Source organism: Trachemys scripta, chromosome 1, assembly GCF_013100865.1.
Source record: "Trachemys scripta elegans isolate TJP31775 chromosome 1, CAS_Tse_1.0, whole genome shotgun sequence".
Taxonomy (NCBI): Eukaryota; Metazoa; Chordata; order Testudines; family Emydidae; genus Trachemys; species Trachemys scripta.
The window spans coordinates 84,919,552-84,937,342 of NC_048298.1; the positions used below are offsets into that span (position 1 = coordinate 84,919,552).

Below are 17,791 nucleotides of genomic sequence, written 5' to 3' on the forward strand. Positions count from 1 at the left end.
ACTTTTTCACTTCTTATCTGGATCTTGGGTGTTTAGCTATGGTAGGCACACAGTTTTCAGGTAAATGTAACTTTCAGGTTGAAGGTGTCCCTGGCAAGCAGCCTATTAATTAGTTTCATATTTCATCTATTTGCTTTTCTTATGCAGACATTCAGCAATCTGGAGGACAGTGCTAGATAGTGTCCAGCTGTGCTGCATCCTTGTGTAATGTTTTAAAAGAAGGTTGGCACCAAGGCTCTCCCAGAAACAGGAAGTGGAACTATTAGAGCCCAATTTGGCTGTCTTGTGTTGTCTGACAGCTTTTACTTTTTGTACCTTTTGAGGCTTTCTCTTCTGAGAAGATGTATTAGGTTTTTTTTACTTTCTTTTGGAACGTGATCCTGAAAACCAGGTACTTTTGATTAAATGCAAGATATTAAAAGTGGATATGATATAGTGGGAAAGCCAAGATGATGGCAACAATCATACAAATATTCTGAACTGCCCTCCAACTGGTATGACCTTATTGCTGACTAAATATCCCTATGTATTTTAGTGGCTCTATATGAATAGTCCACTAATGCTGCTTTGTTCTGCCTTATATTTACTATTCCATTGTGGAAAATGAGCATTGTTCTGATGTGGCAATGGCACAACATCCTGGTGTATTAACATCCCTGCAATGGGGAGAGACTTGGGTGGAATCTCTTTAAATAACCTTTTTCAGAATAAATAAAAATGTTGCTTTTCTTAGTTTCAAAACCACAGCACACAGCTGCTCTTTATCCTTGGCTGGAATATAAACCAGGCCTATGGCAGACTACGCAGCAATTTATTGGCTTTATTACCAGTAGCTGCTAAACTCTTAGTGCTAACTTAAACAGCTCATAAATGTTAATCACTTTGCAGTTTTGCTAGAGAGCCTGTCTGCATGTCTGAGGCGCTGGCTAATAAGTCACATGTTTTTCATGAACTGGTGACTTTTTTAGCAGAAGGTCCAAATAGCAACTTCAGTTGTCAATAGAATTATTAAATATGTTGGCATCCTTTCGAAATTGTTGGCATTGCTTGATTCAGACATATTTCAATAGTCTTAGATTTGCTGAACATGCAGTGGAATGAGTAGACCGTTCAGCGGAATATATTGTTTGCTTACTGGCCTGTTTTGGGACATCTCTGACTAAATTTAATCCAGTCTAATCTGAAGAAATTCCACACACATCTCCCTGCACTTCCTAGATAGAAACTAATTCTACCACTTATTCAGTTTAGGTAGTCTACTTCCAGGAAAACTGATCCGATTAAATACATATGTAATAACTGTATTTAATTTTTGCAAATTTAATGTCAAGAAATGTAAAACTTAAGGTATTAACTGAAGTGTTAACTTGACGTTGCACACATTTGCTAGTAAAACCGTAAACAGCAATGTGTTAAGGTGTCCGTTTTAACAAGAGAAACAACATAATACAGATGCATAAAATAAGGGCAAATTCCAAGGCATGGGGACTTCTATTTATTTATTTTATTTTATTTTATTTTTAATTGTTTTGTACAGAACATACTACAGAAGGGCCCTGAATCTGACTGGGGCCTTTGGGTGCTATTGTAATACTGCCACTAATAAAAGAATTGTCTTGTAGCAATCCTAACTCTTACATTTGATTCTTAACTATATATATATATATATATAATATATAAAAAATCCTAAATGTCGTTAGTACGTTTCCCCTTTTTACCTTCCTAGGGAATCAAATAGGAAGGAAAGCGGGGGAAACTGGGAACAGCAGAAATATTACTGGTGCATGCCAACTAGAAACATAGTACCTTTGATGTATCTGCTCCTTTTAACCACATCGTTACATGAGCATTAAAGATAGTGGGCACTTAAATACACACTGTTGCTTTTTTTTTTTTTTAACTAGGACTGCACCTGACTTCATGTACTTGAGAGCCAATGTTCTAGTTCATTTTTTCCATCCATGTTCGGAATAAATTTTATGTGCACCGAGGTATCTGTGGCTTTATGCCACCAGTAGAAACACAAAATCTAGAGATGTATACTTTTAAAAAGTTACCATAGGGATAATTACTCCAGCCAGGACAGGTTAGGCGTTTTATAACTCACTACTCAAAGAATTAAATTTAAGTGTAAGAGAAAAAAAATGAAATGCATAGACCAGTCAAAACACTAAAATAATACACTTTGGAAGAATAAAATTATGGTGAATATATGTGCATTGCAGGAAGTACCAAGTAATAACAGTGATACAAGTATGTGTTGGGACGGGAGTGTGAAAGAGACTGCGTGTGATCCAGAGTGTGTGTGTGCGCGCGCGCTGGCTGATGGGGAAGTTTCTGAGACACACCGAGCACTGTCTCTTTAAGGCACTCACTGGAAGCTCTCCTGCTCTGTCCTGAGCCCTGTCTCCCCTCCCTTGCTCTGTGGAGATGGGGTACATAGGCAAGGGTGTGTGTGTGTGTGTGTGTGTGTGTGTGTGTGTGTGTGTGTGTAAGAGACTGATTGCTGGGGAAGTCTCAGAAACCATGTGCTGTCTCTTTAAGAAAAGCACTTGCTCATGGTTCAGACCTCAGATCGCAGCAGCTCAGAGTCCTGAGGCAGCTCTGTGGAGCTCCCCTGCTCTGTGGAGATGGGGTGCCGGGGGAGGAGGGGGAACACCCTGACATCAGCTTCCACACTCCCCCCTGCTCTGCACAGGCAGCAGGAGGGTCCTGGGAGCAGCTGCAGGACAGAGCAATGTGGCCGCAAAGCAGCAGCAGGAGGGGCACCTGAACACATGCTACCGGATGTGCACACTCTGCTGATCAGCTGCCCAACTGTGCAGCTTACAGGGAACACAGTTGAGGACCCTCCTTTTCACCAGACTAACCAGGGATTGGTTTCAAAACCCCCCCTTGTCTTCTTCCCCATCTAGGGAGGGGAAGACCTGACAGACCTGCTCCTCAGACATGTGATCTGGGAGCGGCCTGTGGACTTGGCTCCCAGTCATGTATTTTAAGCTTCCTCTATACTCTTCATACAGGCAGTAGGTCCTTCCAGTTCTCTTACGGTGGCCAACCACACTTCTTAGATGGTGCTCAAGTTCCCTGCAATGACAGAAAAATGATTACATGAGATAAATGTGACCTGCACCCATGTGCTGCAGAGGAAGGCAAGCCCTGCCCCTATCCCCTAAAATCACTGCTAATCTGATCTGGGGGGAAATTCCTTCACGACCCACATAATGTGATCATTTAGACCCTGAGTATGTGAGCAAGAACTAGCCAGCCAAGCACCTGAGAGAGAATGAGGTGGTACTGAGCAGAGCAGAGCCCACCCCACCAGTGTACAATCTCTAGCTGTGGCTGTCCCTGTTACTTCAGAAGGAAGAGAAAAAACCTCCCAGAACACATTGGGGGAATATCTTCCTGGCCCCTGTCAGTGGCTGGCTGAAGCATGAGCTTTGGGAATTTAAGATATAAACCAGAAGTGAGCCCCAGGGCTGTTGAGCCCTGCTCCCCATCCTCACAAACAATATGTTAAAAAGTCTGCCTGCCAAATTTCAAATGTAACAGTTCCCTAATCACAGATTTTAGCAGGAAAAGCTTAATCCAACTCCTCCATCAGCATGCACACACGAATGGATTTTTCTCTAGGCTTACAAATTTTACATTTGAGCAAAGACCTCCAATTGTTGAGAATCTTTTTTTAAAAACTATCCTTTTGGAAGAAGTTGAGCACTGAAAATGGGTATTATAACAGAAGCTATTTTCAAAACTTAGCTGTAGTATTAGTTATGCAAAATGTAATTAGTTAAGCAAATGCAATAATAGCTTCTGTCAGCATACCAATGTTCGTGTGAATTTGGCATTGATGAAAAGCTCCGGAGTGATGCCACTAGAAAAAAAGTAGTAGGCTGGTGGCCTACAGAAAATGGGTTGATCAGCTGTGGTGAACAGGCATATGTACATATCAAACATAACTTAATGGGCAGCCTTCCCTATTCTCAGCAGTGTCCGAGAATGCAATAGACACAAATTGAATTCTTCTCTCATATAGTTGTTTCAGGTCAGGGTTGAGGAAAAGAGCTTTCACTGCTTTTTTTGTTAAAGTTCTGTGCTTAAAAAAGGTTTCTTAACCTATTGACTGAGACTGGATTTGAATCATTGAGCTTGAAATGATTCCAAATCTCTGCAATATTCTATAAAGCAAGTAAGTTCATTTTTTCACTTCATTGCCAATTCCCGAGTTCAACTTCAGACATTCCCTAAATTGATCCAGGAAGGTTTGCATGTACTCCATGTATTGTTTTAGGTATTTGTGCTCATCTGCAAAATTTCAAACCTAGGGTTTGTTGGGCCAGGGCACTTGGTCAGCAAGAGTCAGAGCAATGCTCCCTTGCTAGGTAGGGAAACACCAATAATAGCACCTTTCCAACAGCTCATATGACTCCGAAGCAGGAGAGGCCCAAGTTTGACTTAGTGAATAACTCGTGTAGGAAAGACTGCGGCGGGGGGGGGAGAAAGAGAGGAAAGGCTATGGAGAATTGAATAGATACAACCAAAAGTCTAAATCTGTCCTTTGGATTTTCTGTGCTGTTAAAATGGGTTTTGCAATATAAACTTGAATACTAACTCAATGACACATTTGTCTTATTTTCTTGCAGATCTTCAAGTTGCTCCATTTTAATTTTCAGTGCAGACCTTTCTGCTCCCTTAAGTTATTATAAACTTTTTTGCTGCTCTGCAAACACGTGAAGATGTCTCGCAGCCCTGATGCGAAGGAAGACCCTGTGGAATGCCCCCTTTGCATGGAGCCCCTGGAGATTGATGACATCAACTTCTTCCCTTGCACCTGTGGCTACCAAATTTGTCGCTTCTGTTGGCACCGTATCCGCACTGATGAGAATGGACTTTGTCCTGCTTGCAGAAAGGTAAATATCCTGGAATAACTGCTTGCCTTGCATATATCATGAGGGTCTTGCATTGGTTAGTACACTCTTTTACATCAGGGAACCTTGCTTCAAATGACAGTGTAGATCTGGTGTGAGCATCCCATCTGTACATATCAAAATCATTATGCAACTAGTAGTCATCTCTGCAGAATAAATCCAGAAGTGGAATAGCAATGGAGCATGCAGGTCAGGACTGAGGTGTGTGGGTAGAGTTGTTAAAGGAGAACTAAAAAAAAAATATGGGAATCGGGATAGTGATGCACTGGTGTATCTGTTTGTGGATAGATGGTGAAGATTGGAACAGCAGAATATGCTGGAAGTGAGCGTTAAGGTCTGGTGGTAGAGCTGTGTGGGAGTTCATAAAGCACCCCTTTTTGCTGTACCTGTTGAGCCAGAGCTGCTATTCATTTTTATTGACACCCACTTTACAAGCCATTAATTCTTGGCAAGAGTGCTTGACAGGTGTCTAGTTTCTTCCACCTTTGTCACCAAATGCTCAGATGTACTTTGAGTGCCATACTTATGACTTCGCCCATTCTGTCCAGTCACAACTCCAGTTACTTGACGTATTTTGGTTGTCTGCTACTCTCTTAAACTCTCTAAAACTGATCTTCAAGTCTGCTGACGTTCCTGTCTCCTAGGGTCACAATCTTGGAATCTTTGACTTTTCTCTTTTCTTTCCTCCTCATGTAGTCTCAGCTAAAATCTGTTGCTTCCTTCTGCCTTCATCACCCAACACACCTCTTCAGAAATCCTTGGTAATGTCTCATTTGATTATTATAACTTCCTCTCCTGTCTCCTAGCTTTTCACCTTTTTCCCTCTAAACCCAGTTACAGAGGACCCCTCTTTTCCCCCTGTTCTAAGCATGTCCCTTTTCTCACTGAATCCATTCATTGGCATCTTGTCTCTTATGGCATCAATTCCAGCTCCCTTTCTAGGCCCAAAGTAACCTTGCTATACCTGCATCTGTGCACTTGCTGCCTCATTCTTCCATATGCACCTTCAGTCATGTTACCATGTTGCTCCTTTGGGCCTTGTCTACAGTAAAGAAATTTGGCATGCTAATCACTGTTTGGACTCTCTAGCAAGCCTGAAAAGCACCACACATCGACATACATGTGTAATCAGTGGTGCACAGAAGCTAGCTTCACTGTTTTGGATTGGACTTTCTACAAGGAAGACTAATCAGTGTCATCAGTCACTGTCTGTCTCCACCAGTGCAATGCCATTGTCGACAGTAAGTTCTGTTGTAATAATGCCAATGATATGATTATTCCTTCTGCTACAGTCCCACAGTACCTGTCACTGCTTTTGGAGCCTGTCTGATTTACCTTCTGTACTCTGCTGGCTTGAGGACAAGCTTTCTGGAATCTTTTTGCCTGTACAAATACTGCTTCATGCCCCCGAAATGTTGTTGTACAGTATTTCTTGCCGGTATTCACTCCTTTGTGATTACTGTGTGCTTGCAAGCTGGTTTTGGAGTATGTCTCAGAAGCCACCATAGAAACATGCTGCCAGGTATTCCTCAGCAGACTTCTGGGCACTCGTGCATGTCTGGATTAAGGAAATCGTTACAGCTGACCTCTGTAATTTGAAACAATTTTTGGCTCATGACTGGGTATCTGAATGCCTTACTGAGCTGGATATCATTTGCTCAGGAAAATAGTGCTGGGAGAAAATAGGAGGACTGGTGGAGCAATATTAATCAGGCTGGGGATGTCAACAGCCATTCCAGGGCAGGGAGGAAAATCTGCCTTTATGATGAACCAGACCATGTTCTTGGCACTCTCCCATCTTTGGAGCACGAGATGCTTTTGGACAGAACTGTGACACCCACCACTGGGCTGGTGAGGAACCTGGAAAGAAGAGAACACCACCTCCTCATGGTGCTTTGTGAAACCAGTTGGGCAGACCAGGACCTAGGAATACCAGAGGCTCTGCCAGGATCCCAGTAACATCTCTGTCTAAAACTCTAGAGATGGTAGCTGCAGCAAAAGCAGTCATGTTGGTTTGTGAAGATGACACCTTTGGAGACTGAAGGGATATCTGCGCAAGGTATATGTGTTTGTGTTTAACTCAGGTTTTTGCATGGTTGGGGTTTGGGAGCAGTTTTCTGGGTTCACATGAACATTCGTATTGGTGTGAAACAGGATGAAGATGTAGCATCATGTGAAGATAGGAGTCCTCTCTTTCCACCTGCCTTTTCTGGTTCCCCTGGTGCATCAGCCCTCTAATTCCCTCATCCTCTGGATATTGCTAGTTTTGGAAGTCCCACCTGTAACCCCCATCACCACCTTTCCACATTCACCTACATGGATCAGTTGTTCTGAGGGCAGAAGTACCCTGCTAGCTGAGCCATGCCTTGTGATCATTTTAAGGCTAAATGCGCTGCACGGCCTGGTGTAGAGTACATTCACTACACACGACACCTCACCAGCACAGGTATAAACCTCTGTGTAGATGGTGAACCATTGCTTAGGTGAACAGAATGTGCCAGAACCTTAGGGCATATACCTTACGTGTCTCTCTGTGCCCAAGCAGTGCCTCCCCCGTCTACACTGCTGTTTTTAGCAATTTAGTGTCCCACCCTGGAGCCTCTCTCTCTCTCTCTGCCACAGGGAAAGGCTATGGCGGGAGAGGCAGCAGGCAGAGGCTCATTGACATAAGCATATTGACTCACTCCATATTTCTCATTTCAGAGACCACTTCTGCAACAAGGCAACAAATGGGAAATGTTTGACATATCCATTACATGGCAGGAATGTGACCATGCATCTGGGAATACAAGAAGCAGAGTGCTTGACAGATCCCTTGGCAAGGAACAAAAACTAGATCAGTTTTTCAGCATTCAGAAAAACATGTAAAGGAACAATTAAGTTTGAAGGCAAATACAACTTCTCTTTAAATGCCAAGGGAAATTTATGCAAGAGGACAAAGAATGTGTGAGGAGCTATGTACATAATGATAAAGAAATAAGACTTCAAGACAGAGTTCCCCTGCGAACTTTTGATGGAGTACATGCAGGCCAACAGCAGTTTGCACAGTTAGCCCACATTTCAGCATAAAACAAAAGCTGGCTTGCGGTTTTTTATTATGTATTAGCTACTTTTTTGAAGGTGGCTTCCATGTTTCGTGGTAAAATAAATTATGCAAATCAATCTCAATTAATAGTTCTGCAGGCATAGTTGAATTACTTTAAACAACACTGCTTTACTACCCCTATGTACTTTGTGTCCAAAAGCATCTAAATGCTGGTAATACTTTTATTAAAAACTAATTTTATTCATGGTATCAAACCCACTAGCAACTATAGAATCAGTGATATTAACTTAAATTGCTAACATTTCAGTATGCCACCTTCAAGCATTAAAAGCATCTATCCCTTTGCATTCCTACAATGGCAGAATATGAGCACAAAGCAGCTCTGATTTGGTTCATATGCCTGTTGCAGGCAGTGTTCATAATTGTCACACTTTTGGTGGCACACCTTTATTGTCCACCTCATTCTTTGCTGCAAGACTCATACCTTCCTCTGTTCATTGTCAAACACCTCCTTTGCTTTTACAATATTGGACAGAATACAAGTGGATATCACGACACTGTTCACTGTATTCAGTAGGTACTTCCACTTTGCTTTCAGCATTTCAGAGGCACACTTGACCACCTTCCTGCACACAATTTGTAGCTGTACCTCTGTCTGGGCTTGTGTAATCAGGATGTGACTTCTTGACTGAGAGAAGCAATTGATATGCAATTGCTGAGAATCTGTGGAATGGAAAAAATACCCCTCTGTCCATTCCTGAAAAGTTGTCTTTAAAAATTCTGGTACAGTGCACCCTGCCTTCCCTCGCCCACTCCAATAAACATCTAGGAACTATGCACAATGATCTCGTAAGGCTTTTGCCACCATGGAGCAGTAGACTTTTGTTAGTTTATTCCTGGTCTTGATCACGTGCGCATGGGTTCATCTATAGCTCCAGCAATTCAGGAAACCCATCTGTTCAAATCCATCAGTGGTCTTGCAAATGTTTGCTAGCTTGATTGCGTGCCCCTGAAACACTTGATCTCTGTTGCGATATTCAAGGGTTTCCAGTCCCACTCGTGCCTAATTGACTGGCTGCTATCCAGGGTAGACACCTTCCTTGGGACAAAAACTGCTTTTTTTCTACGGAGAATGACGCTCTCATGCAGATGATCTGAAGCTTCCCAAAGAGGTGCAAAAGTCTCCTCCTTCAAGTAGTGTCCCTATGGGTGTTCCACTGTAGGTGTTTCTGTGTCCCGTGCCTCTGATCGGAGATCTTGGTAGCAGTGTTCATTCGGCCTGCACATGAGCTCTCCCTACCTTGTGCTCTGCCTTGAGGCTAACTAGTACTGCGTGGTTGAACCATCCCCAGTTCCTCTTTAGCTGCACCTGGTCTGAGACATAGCGAATAGCAGTCCGCTTTCTCTTTGTCAGAGTTTTAGAGTTCAGTGTCTTAGTTTCTTTTAGCATTTCCATTAGATTTTTCTTAGTTTGATAGGGTTTCTGGTTTTTTTAACTGTTTAAAAATACTTTTTTCTTTCCCCTGTTTTTTCCCTTTTTCCCATCTGGGGATCGCTCCCAGTAAGGGGCATACCCAACTTCCCCAGGTTTAAACAGTGTCTTTCCTGCAGGGAGGCAGTACCAGTTACAGATGACACTGCTGCTGCGTCCGATGCCTAGGAGAGGCTCACATTCCACAGAAGTGTACCCTCTGTCAGCAATTGAAGGCTAGATCCTGAAAGAACCAGGAATTAAAGTTGAAACTCTTTATGGAGGATGTTTTTAAACCAGCCTTTGACCCTGGTCCCGAATCCCCTCCTAGTGAAGATTGTTCCCAGAGCCTTCTGCGTCTAAGGAGGGAGAACCAAAGAGGAAATCTTTGTACTCTCCTCTCAAAGCCTCCAAAAAGAGAGCTGCAAGTCCTCAAAGTGAGCCCTGGACCAGCCAGAAAGATCTCTGGCATGGTCAGTCATCTCGGTACCGATGGCTCCAAAGCACAGTATCCAGAGGACCCAGGGGTCCTCCAGTGCAGACACCATCTATACGCCTAAAGACCTGAACGGTGGAGGCTCTGAAGCGGCGGCACCACCTGTCAAGGGCAAGAGCAAAGACCGTACTCTCTCTGTGACATTACGTAATGTCCCTCAGTACCAACTACTTCCAAACAACCCTCGGCAGACTGATCATATCGTGCAAGATCTCTGCCGATTTCCTCAGTATCTGTGAATCAGCACCAACAAGCCCTGTTGGTACTGATCACAACGGTACTGCAGGAGTTTCATTTCCCCAGAGATCTCATAGTGGCTGAGACTCCAAGAGTTTCCTGCTTGCTTGATATCAGGGCCCCGGTACCAAGCACATCTTGATTCCTGGAATCACCACTGGCACCAGGGTGTTCGCTTCCAGTCTCCTTGTCGGTTCCAACACTGTCCAGTGAGGACTCAGTGATCAGGATGATATCCTCTTGCTGCCCTCACACCATGGCCCATCTCTACATCAACCAGCGCCCTTCCAGTTACACCGTCAGTCCGAACCTCAACCTTCTTGGTATGACCACCTGTGGGTACCACCATGCTGGGAACGTGTGCAGCCTACAGGCACCATACTTCTTGGGCATCTGGTGTCTCCTACCAAGCATCAATAAGATGGTTTCTTTCAGTCTTGGCATCCAGAGCCCAAGAACCTCAAGAGAAAACTTGAGGAGCAGGAGGCAAGAATAAAGAGGAGGTACTCCATCAACCAATATCTCCTCCTCCTCACAGGTGAGACAGTGATGGCCCCCTCCACCATCCATGGTGGATGGTTTAAAACTATTTCATGATCTCTCAAAAAGGGTAGCAGACACTACAAATTCCCCTAGAGGAAGTGAGACCTGACAAACCCTCCTGTCCCAACCTGCTGATCCTCTGACTCAAGGCATTGTTCATGGTTCCAACACACAGAGATGCTGCTCTGAGAAAGTACAAGAAGTGTTGTTACACAGTAAAAAAAAATTGGTTACCTTCCGCATTTACCTGCAAAAATAGAAAAGATTCCAGATTTGGTATAATTCCAAGCAAGTTACCTCCCCACCATGCTAAACTACATACTAGGCCTCAAGAGGACAGGGCTATCTCTCAGCTCACTCAAAGTACATCTTCCGGCCATAATGGCTTTTTACCAGCCGATAGAGGGATACTCAGTTTTCACTCATCCAACAACAAAAATTCCTCAAAGGCATAGGAAACCTCTTTCCTCAAATCGGGCACCCCATTCCAGCAAGGGACCTAAATCTAGTTTTAAAGAGCCTAACTAAACCACACTTTGAACCTATGGTCCCCTGTTCTCTTACACATCTATCAATGAAGACAGCATTCCTAGTAGCCATCACCTCAGCATGGAGAATAGGGAAAATAGCAGCATTAATGGCACATACACCCCTTCACAATTTTCTTTTAAAGTCCATCTGAGGCCACACCCAACCTTCATCCCCATGGTCGCCTCGACTTTTCACTTGAAACAGTTCATTCACCTTCCAACCTTCTATCCAAAGCCTCATCGTGACAACAGGGAGGCCACACTACATACACATGATGTTAGGAGAGCCTTGGCCTTTTATTTGGACAGGACAGGCCTTTAAGAAATCTCCTAAACTCTTTCTCTCAATTGCAGAAAGGTCAAAGATGCAGCAATATCAGCTCAGAGACTCTACAATGGGTCTTGAATTATATTAACTAGTGCTACCATGATCATAATTCGCTACCCCCACCTGGAATCCATACACATTCCATGAGAGTGTTTTCCACCTCTGTCACCTCATTAAAAATGTTCCCATGCCAGAAATCTGCAGGGAAGTGACTTGGGTATCTGCTCATACTTTTGCAGAACACGGTGTGATTACTAGATTTTCGGCTCCACAGTATTTTCCTCCATAATAGACTAGACTCAGAAGCTCTGACCCTCCATTGGGGATACTGCTTGGGAGTCCCCTACAGTGGAGCACCCATAGGGATGCTACTCAAAGAGGAGGAAATTACTCACCTTGTGCAGTAACAATGGTTCTTCAAGATGTGTTCCCCTGTGGGTGCTCTACAACCCACCCTCCTCCCTTCTACTTTGGAGTTCTCAATAGGGGCGCTGCAGTAGAGAAGGAACTAATGGTGATTCACCCACATAGTGCTAGATAGCCTCGAGGAAGAGTGCATGTTTGGGCCGAACAGACAGTGCTACCAAAACCTTCAATCAGGGACGCAGATACACATACAATGGAGCACTCATAGGGACATCGTTACTGCACAAGGTAAGTTCCTCTTCCTCACTTAGTTCTGCAGTTACCTTGGATAAGCAGCTATATCCAGCAACCCTCACCATTTGTAATCATGCTCCTGACCCCAAAATGGCATGCAATCCACTGAACTTCAGCTTGAAGTAGCTCATGGAGCTGATTACTTTGATCACGGTGGAGAACAGAGCCTTTCACGCAACACGAATCCACTGTTGGTCTCTTCCACTGATTTACTGCATGTATTGCTAGAATTTGTTCCACTTTCTCTCCTGGGTCACCTGGGATGCTTGGTGATTTAATAGTCAAGATCTCCATTCTGAAAAAAAGGATGCATAGAATCAACACACTACCCATATGCTTTACATTGAGGCAAACTGTTTTAGTTTTAAGTGGTACGGTTACCTATTATAGATGCAACCTTGGTTTCCTTCCGTTCTTAGCCTCATGCCTCAACCCTCATTATCCCCTATAACTGAAAGCCCTCTTGTTGTGTGCCAAACAGCCTTTCCTCCAAGTTCCTCCTAAGAAACTCCCCTACTTCTAGGTAATATTCTTTATCCTCTTCTTCGTTATTTAATCTGCATACATCTAGACAAAGAGCTGTTCAAGTTTAAAAAAAAAAAAAAGTTCCTTACCTCAAAGAGCCAGCTATCTGTGAAATGCCATATAAACTTAATGCTGTGTCCTTATAAAAAGTTTACCCATGTGTGTCGAAGACATAACTTGTGATAAGCATGGCTGTGACCAAGCCTCAAGAGTGGATCATTGATTATGATCCAACAGTTACTCAAGTGAAGTGTGCATGAAGGATTAACTGTTGCATGGGGTTTGTTCTTCAGTTGCAGTGCTACAATACCTTGATTTTGAGCCACATTTCCTTAAAAATCCAAGTTCAAGGGTAGATCAAATCAATATGGTGTTGCTGTGCGTGGAGTTGAATGCATCTTTTCCATTAACTCTAATGGAATGTTTAGACTTTTAAATTCCTGTGCATGGCAATGAAAAAGTATATCCCCTATACTTTAGCACAAACCCTATCCTCTGCATACCAGCTTAGGTACTTCAGATTAGCTGTTTGTCCAGGACCAGCAATGCCCCTCTGCCATGTACATTGGCCAAACCGGACAGTCTCTACGCAAAAGAATTAATGGACACAAATCTGACATCAGGAATCATAATACTCAAAAACCAGTTTCTGTTTGGTATCCTGCCTCTAGCACTGGTCAATATCTTGTGCTTGAGGGGAAGGTTAAATTCTTCTATAATGCACCTAGTCAATAGAGTCTGTTGCGTGTTAGAATGTGGGGAGAGAATTCCCTGTTCTCCATGTAATTGAGTAAGTTTCACATTTTTAAATTGTCAGCCCCAGAGGAAATTCTGTAATATGTGCACCTGTCCTATCTCTAGCATCACTTCAGTAACTTCTTCATTCTCATCAATTTTAAATATTTTTGTCTTAAGATGCTGTGTGTGTGTGTGTGTGTGTGTGTGTGTGTGTATGTGTGTATATATATATATATATATATAGTTATAGTTATATAGTTATAGTTATAGTTATAGTTTTATAGTTATAGTTATAGTTATATAAACTTTGTTACTGTATGCCTTGAACTGTTATGAAGACTAGTTATACACTTTATAATTTTGAGTTTTGTTTTCAGAACTGAGAATTGGGCAGGAGTGCCTTGGTGAGCAGCAGGGTGTGGAGGATAAATGTGTAATAGCCTTGACATGCTTTCTGAGTTGTATGCCTTCACTGCAAAAAGGGGTGGTTTTACCTCAAGATGGCCATCTCAGTGTAAAGCCCTAGGAGTGATGAATCACTGTAGTTCTTGTTCGAATGCTTGCTCATGTCCATTCCATGTTAGGTATATGTGTGCTGCCTGCACCGTTGCTGCAGATTTTTCCCTCAGGCTGGCATCTAGTGCCTTCTTGTGTGCCATATGAGTGCCACCAGCCATGGACCCTCTCAGTTCCTTCTTACCATCTGTAATGGTTGCTGAAACGTCTCCTCTTGCTGCAGCAAGGTGCCTATCAGTGGTTTTCTTCTCTGTATTGTAAGTTTAGTGTATAGTTTAGTTATAGTGTATATATTGTAAGTAGTGTTGCTGTAGATGGAACCTCCTCCCCTTATCGTTAAGGGGTTCCCATAACCCCTGGAGCTGGGCTTCAAATCTTTTGCCTCCTGTGGCAAGCCTATGCCTGTGAGCAACCCACATTCCAGTTGTCTGAAGTGTCTGGGAGAATCTCATATGAAAGACCACTGCCAAATTTGTTGAGACTTTAAGCCTTGTGCAAAGGACGGAGTGATCAGACTTAAGGCTGTCCTAATGGAAGCCGCTTTTTAGACTGGCTCCATCAACCTCGAGCAAGAGCGAGCATGGTGCTCCGAGCACCTTTCTATCACCTGGTCCTCTGGTACCTTCTAGAGGGAAGCAGTCTTTTTTTTTTTTTTTTTTTTTTTCTCCTTTTCTGGTTACCGGACCCTCGGCACCAATTGGAGGCAGCAAGAGGTACTGCTCCCCTGTGGTCACCTAGAGAGGACTCTGTCTGAGTCTAACGCGGAACCCTACATTCAGCCTAAGAGCCATCAGTACCCATCCTACATGCCATCGGACCTCAGTGCGGGTTCCCCCGCTGGTGCCTGGCCAGGAGGACAACGGTCTATGCACTGGCCATGCTGGAATCCTTAGGGTTTTCCCCCGGTACTGGGTCCGCCCTCAAACTGATCCTCTGTTGCTTCTGAGAGGCGGATTCCCACTCCTCCACATTCAGCACCGGAAACAGACTCCAGTACTGACCCTAGTACTGATCTACAGGATGTGCCCCCTATGGAGGTTACTGAAACTGAAAAAGAGAGAGCCCCCTTTTTCCAGTACAGGCCTCTTCCTTCTCCTTTTCCTCCCCATATGAGGCCATCTCAAGTCCGAGCAGCTCGCTACCACAAGATGACTTTTGGGCTCATCAACAACTCCTAAAGCAGATAGTGGCTAACCTGGGGCTAGAGATTGAAGAGCTCAAGGAATCATCCTACAGCCTCATTGACATTCTGGCTTCAGCAGCTCCATCCAAGGTGGTCTTACCCAGTAATCAGGTCTGGTACAGGGCTTTGACCTGACTCGTTTTCTCTTTGAAATGAGGGGCAGAGGAGAAATCTGTGCCAGCCAATGGGTATGAGTATCTGTACTCTCACCCACTCCGGGATCCCTCGTATCACTGGCTAATGAAGGGGACAGACAGGGCCAGTTGAGTGCTACTCCCAAACAGAAGGATGCAAAGAAATGTGGTCTATTTGGGAGGAAAATTTATTCAACAGGTGGTCAACAACTACATATCTCAAATCAACAAGCCTTACTGGGATGGTACGACTACAATTTGTGGAACTCCTTGGCCAAATTTAAGAACTCTATACCCCAGGAATTCTCAGCCCTCTTAGAAGAGGAAAAGAATGTTGCCAGAGCCTCTCTCCAGGTGGCATTGGACGCAGCAGATGCATGGTGAGGACAATGGCCTCTGCTTTCACCATGAGACGATGCTCTTGGCTGCAGCCCTCAGGACTCCCTCACGAGGACCAGTAGTCAATCCAGGGCCTCCTGTTCGAAGGCTTCTCATTATTTTTGGAGCAGATGAACACGAGACTGCACGGCCTGAAGGATTCAAGGGCTAGCCTCATGTCCCTGGGCCTCTATACTCTGTCTATTTCGAGGAAGCATATCAAGCCCCATCAGCCACCACGCTTCCCAGCTCTGTCTGAGAAGGAACCCTGTAAAAGAAAGGGGAGAATTTATAAGCACTGTCAACCACTTCCATCCACCTCAGACTCCCAGCTGGGCTCGTGTAGACACTTTAGTGGGCCTAAGCAGGCCTTTTTGAATGTGTGCCCCAGGGCGCTATACCAGTTCCCCCCTCAGATCCTGCTTCCCCTTTATTTTTGGACTGACTGTCCCACTTCAGTCCGGCATGGTCCCACATAACATCAGATTGCTGGTTGCTAAATACAGTTTTCATCCACTCCTCCCTCCTGCCCCCATCCCCATCCCTCTTCAGGGACCCTTCTCACAAGCATCTCCTCACCCAGGAGGTGCAGACCCTCCTACGGATGCGGGCTGTGGAGGAGGCACTGCAAAACTTGAGGAAAGGAGATTTACTCCCAATATTTCCAAATCCCAAAGGCCAAAAGAGGCCTTTGATCCATCTTGGACCTGTTGCCTCAACAAATATCTCAAGAAACTGAGATTCTGCATGGTCTCCCTGGCTTCCACCATTTCCTCCCTAGATCCAGGGGACTGGTATGCCGCTATTGACTTGAAGGACACTTATTTTCACATTTTTCTATCTTCCAGGGCCACAGAAGATTTCTCAGGTTTATTGTAAATCAGACTCCTTTCCAATTCACTATTCTTCCCTGCAGCCCTTTGGATCTTCATGAAGTGCATGGTGGTGGTAGCTGCCTTCCTCAGACGACGAGGTGTTCTGTACTTCGACAAGTGGGTGATCAAGGGTTGTTCAGAGGCTCACGTAAAGACCAGCATTAGTGTGGTTCAAGCTATTTTCCGAGCACTGGGTCTCTTATTACATGAGAAAAAGTTGACTTATTCCAGTTCAGAGAACAGAGTTTTATCAGGCCAGGGCTTGACTCGACCCAAGCCAAAGCCTTCCTTCCAGAGGTCTGATATCCAAAGTCATGGTCCACCCCATTACGACAGCCTGAGTTTACCTCAAGCAACTGGGTCACATGGCCATATGCAATTGTGATCTGGCATGCAAGGCTACACCTCAGGCCCCTGCAGACATGGCAAGCTTAATTTTACTCCCTGAACAGACACCAGTTGGACTCAGTGCTTGCTGTTCAAACACTGGTCCTCTCTTCCCTCGACTGGTGGAAGGACCCACAGTTGGTGGTAATGTGAGTCCCGTTTCTTGCCCCGACTCAGCGTCCCTAGTCTCGGACATGTCAGACCTAAGTTGGGGAGCCCACCTCAACAGACGCAGGGCTTGTGGTCCCAGGAAGAACTCTCCCTGCACATAAACATCAGGGAACTCGGGACAGTTCGCTTAGCTTGCCAGCTGTTGCTTCCCAAGGTCTCAGGCAAGGTGGTGAGAGTTCTCACTGACAACACCGCGGCCATGTTCTACTTCAACTAGCAGGGAGGAACTTGATCCTCCATCCTGTGTCAGGAGGCTGTCCAGCTGTGGGACTTCTGTATGAAGCACTCAATCCATCTCAAGGCTTCACATCTTCTGGGAGCCCAAAACGCACTGGCAGATCACCTCAGTAGATCCTTTTCCTCTGACCACAAGTGGTCCCTTCACCCGGAGGTCACCAGGTTCATGCCCCAAAGGTGGAGATCTCCCCAGCTGGACCTGTTTGTGATCAAGCAGAACAGAAAATACCATGAGGTTTTTTTTTTTTTCTTAACTGCACGGGCACAGTCCAGGTTCGCTTTCTGATGTCGTCCTGATTCCATGGACAGAGTTCCTATTTTGTGCATTCCCACCAGTTCCTCTGGTTCACAAGGTCCTCCTGAAAATCAAACTGGACAAGGCAACAGTTGTTATTATAGTTGTGG

The 17,791-nt window shown here is 44.5% G+C and overlaps 1 protein-coding gene across 7 annotated transcripts in view; it reads left to right on the forward strand.

Moving 5' to 3' along the window:
• The window catches only part of CNOT4 (CCR4-NOT transcription complex subunit 4), a 128,095-nt gene that overhangs the window by 45,285 nt on the left and 65,019 nt on the right, over positions 1-17,791 (forward strand). For all 7 annotated transcript variants that reach the window (XM_034773834.1, XM_034773843.1, XM_034773862.1 and 4 more), the window contains exon 2: positions 4,647-4,913. In XM_034773834.1, the coding sequence (XP_034629725.1) occupies positions 4,740-4,913 (174 nt within the window). In that variant the 5' untranslated portion in view covers positions 4,647-4,739. The remainder of the gene's footprint in view (positions 1-4,646; positions 4,914-17,791) is intronic.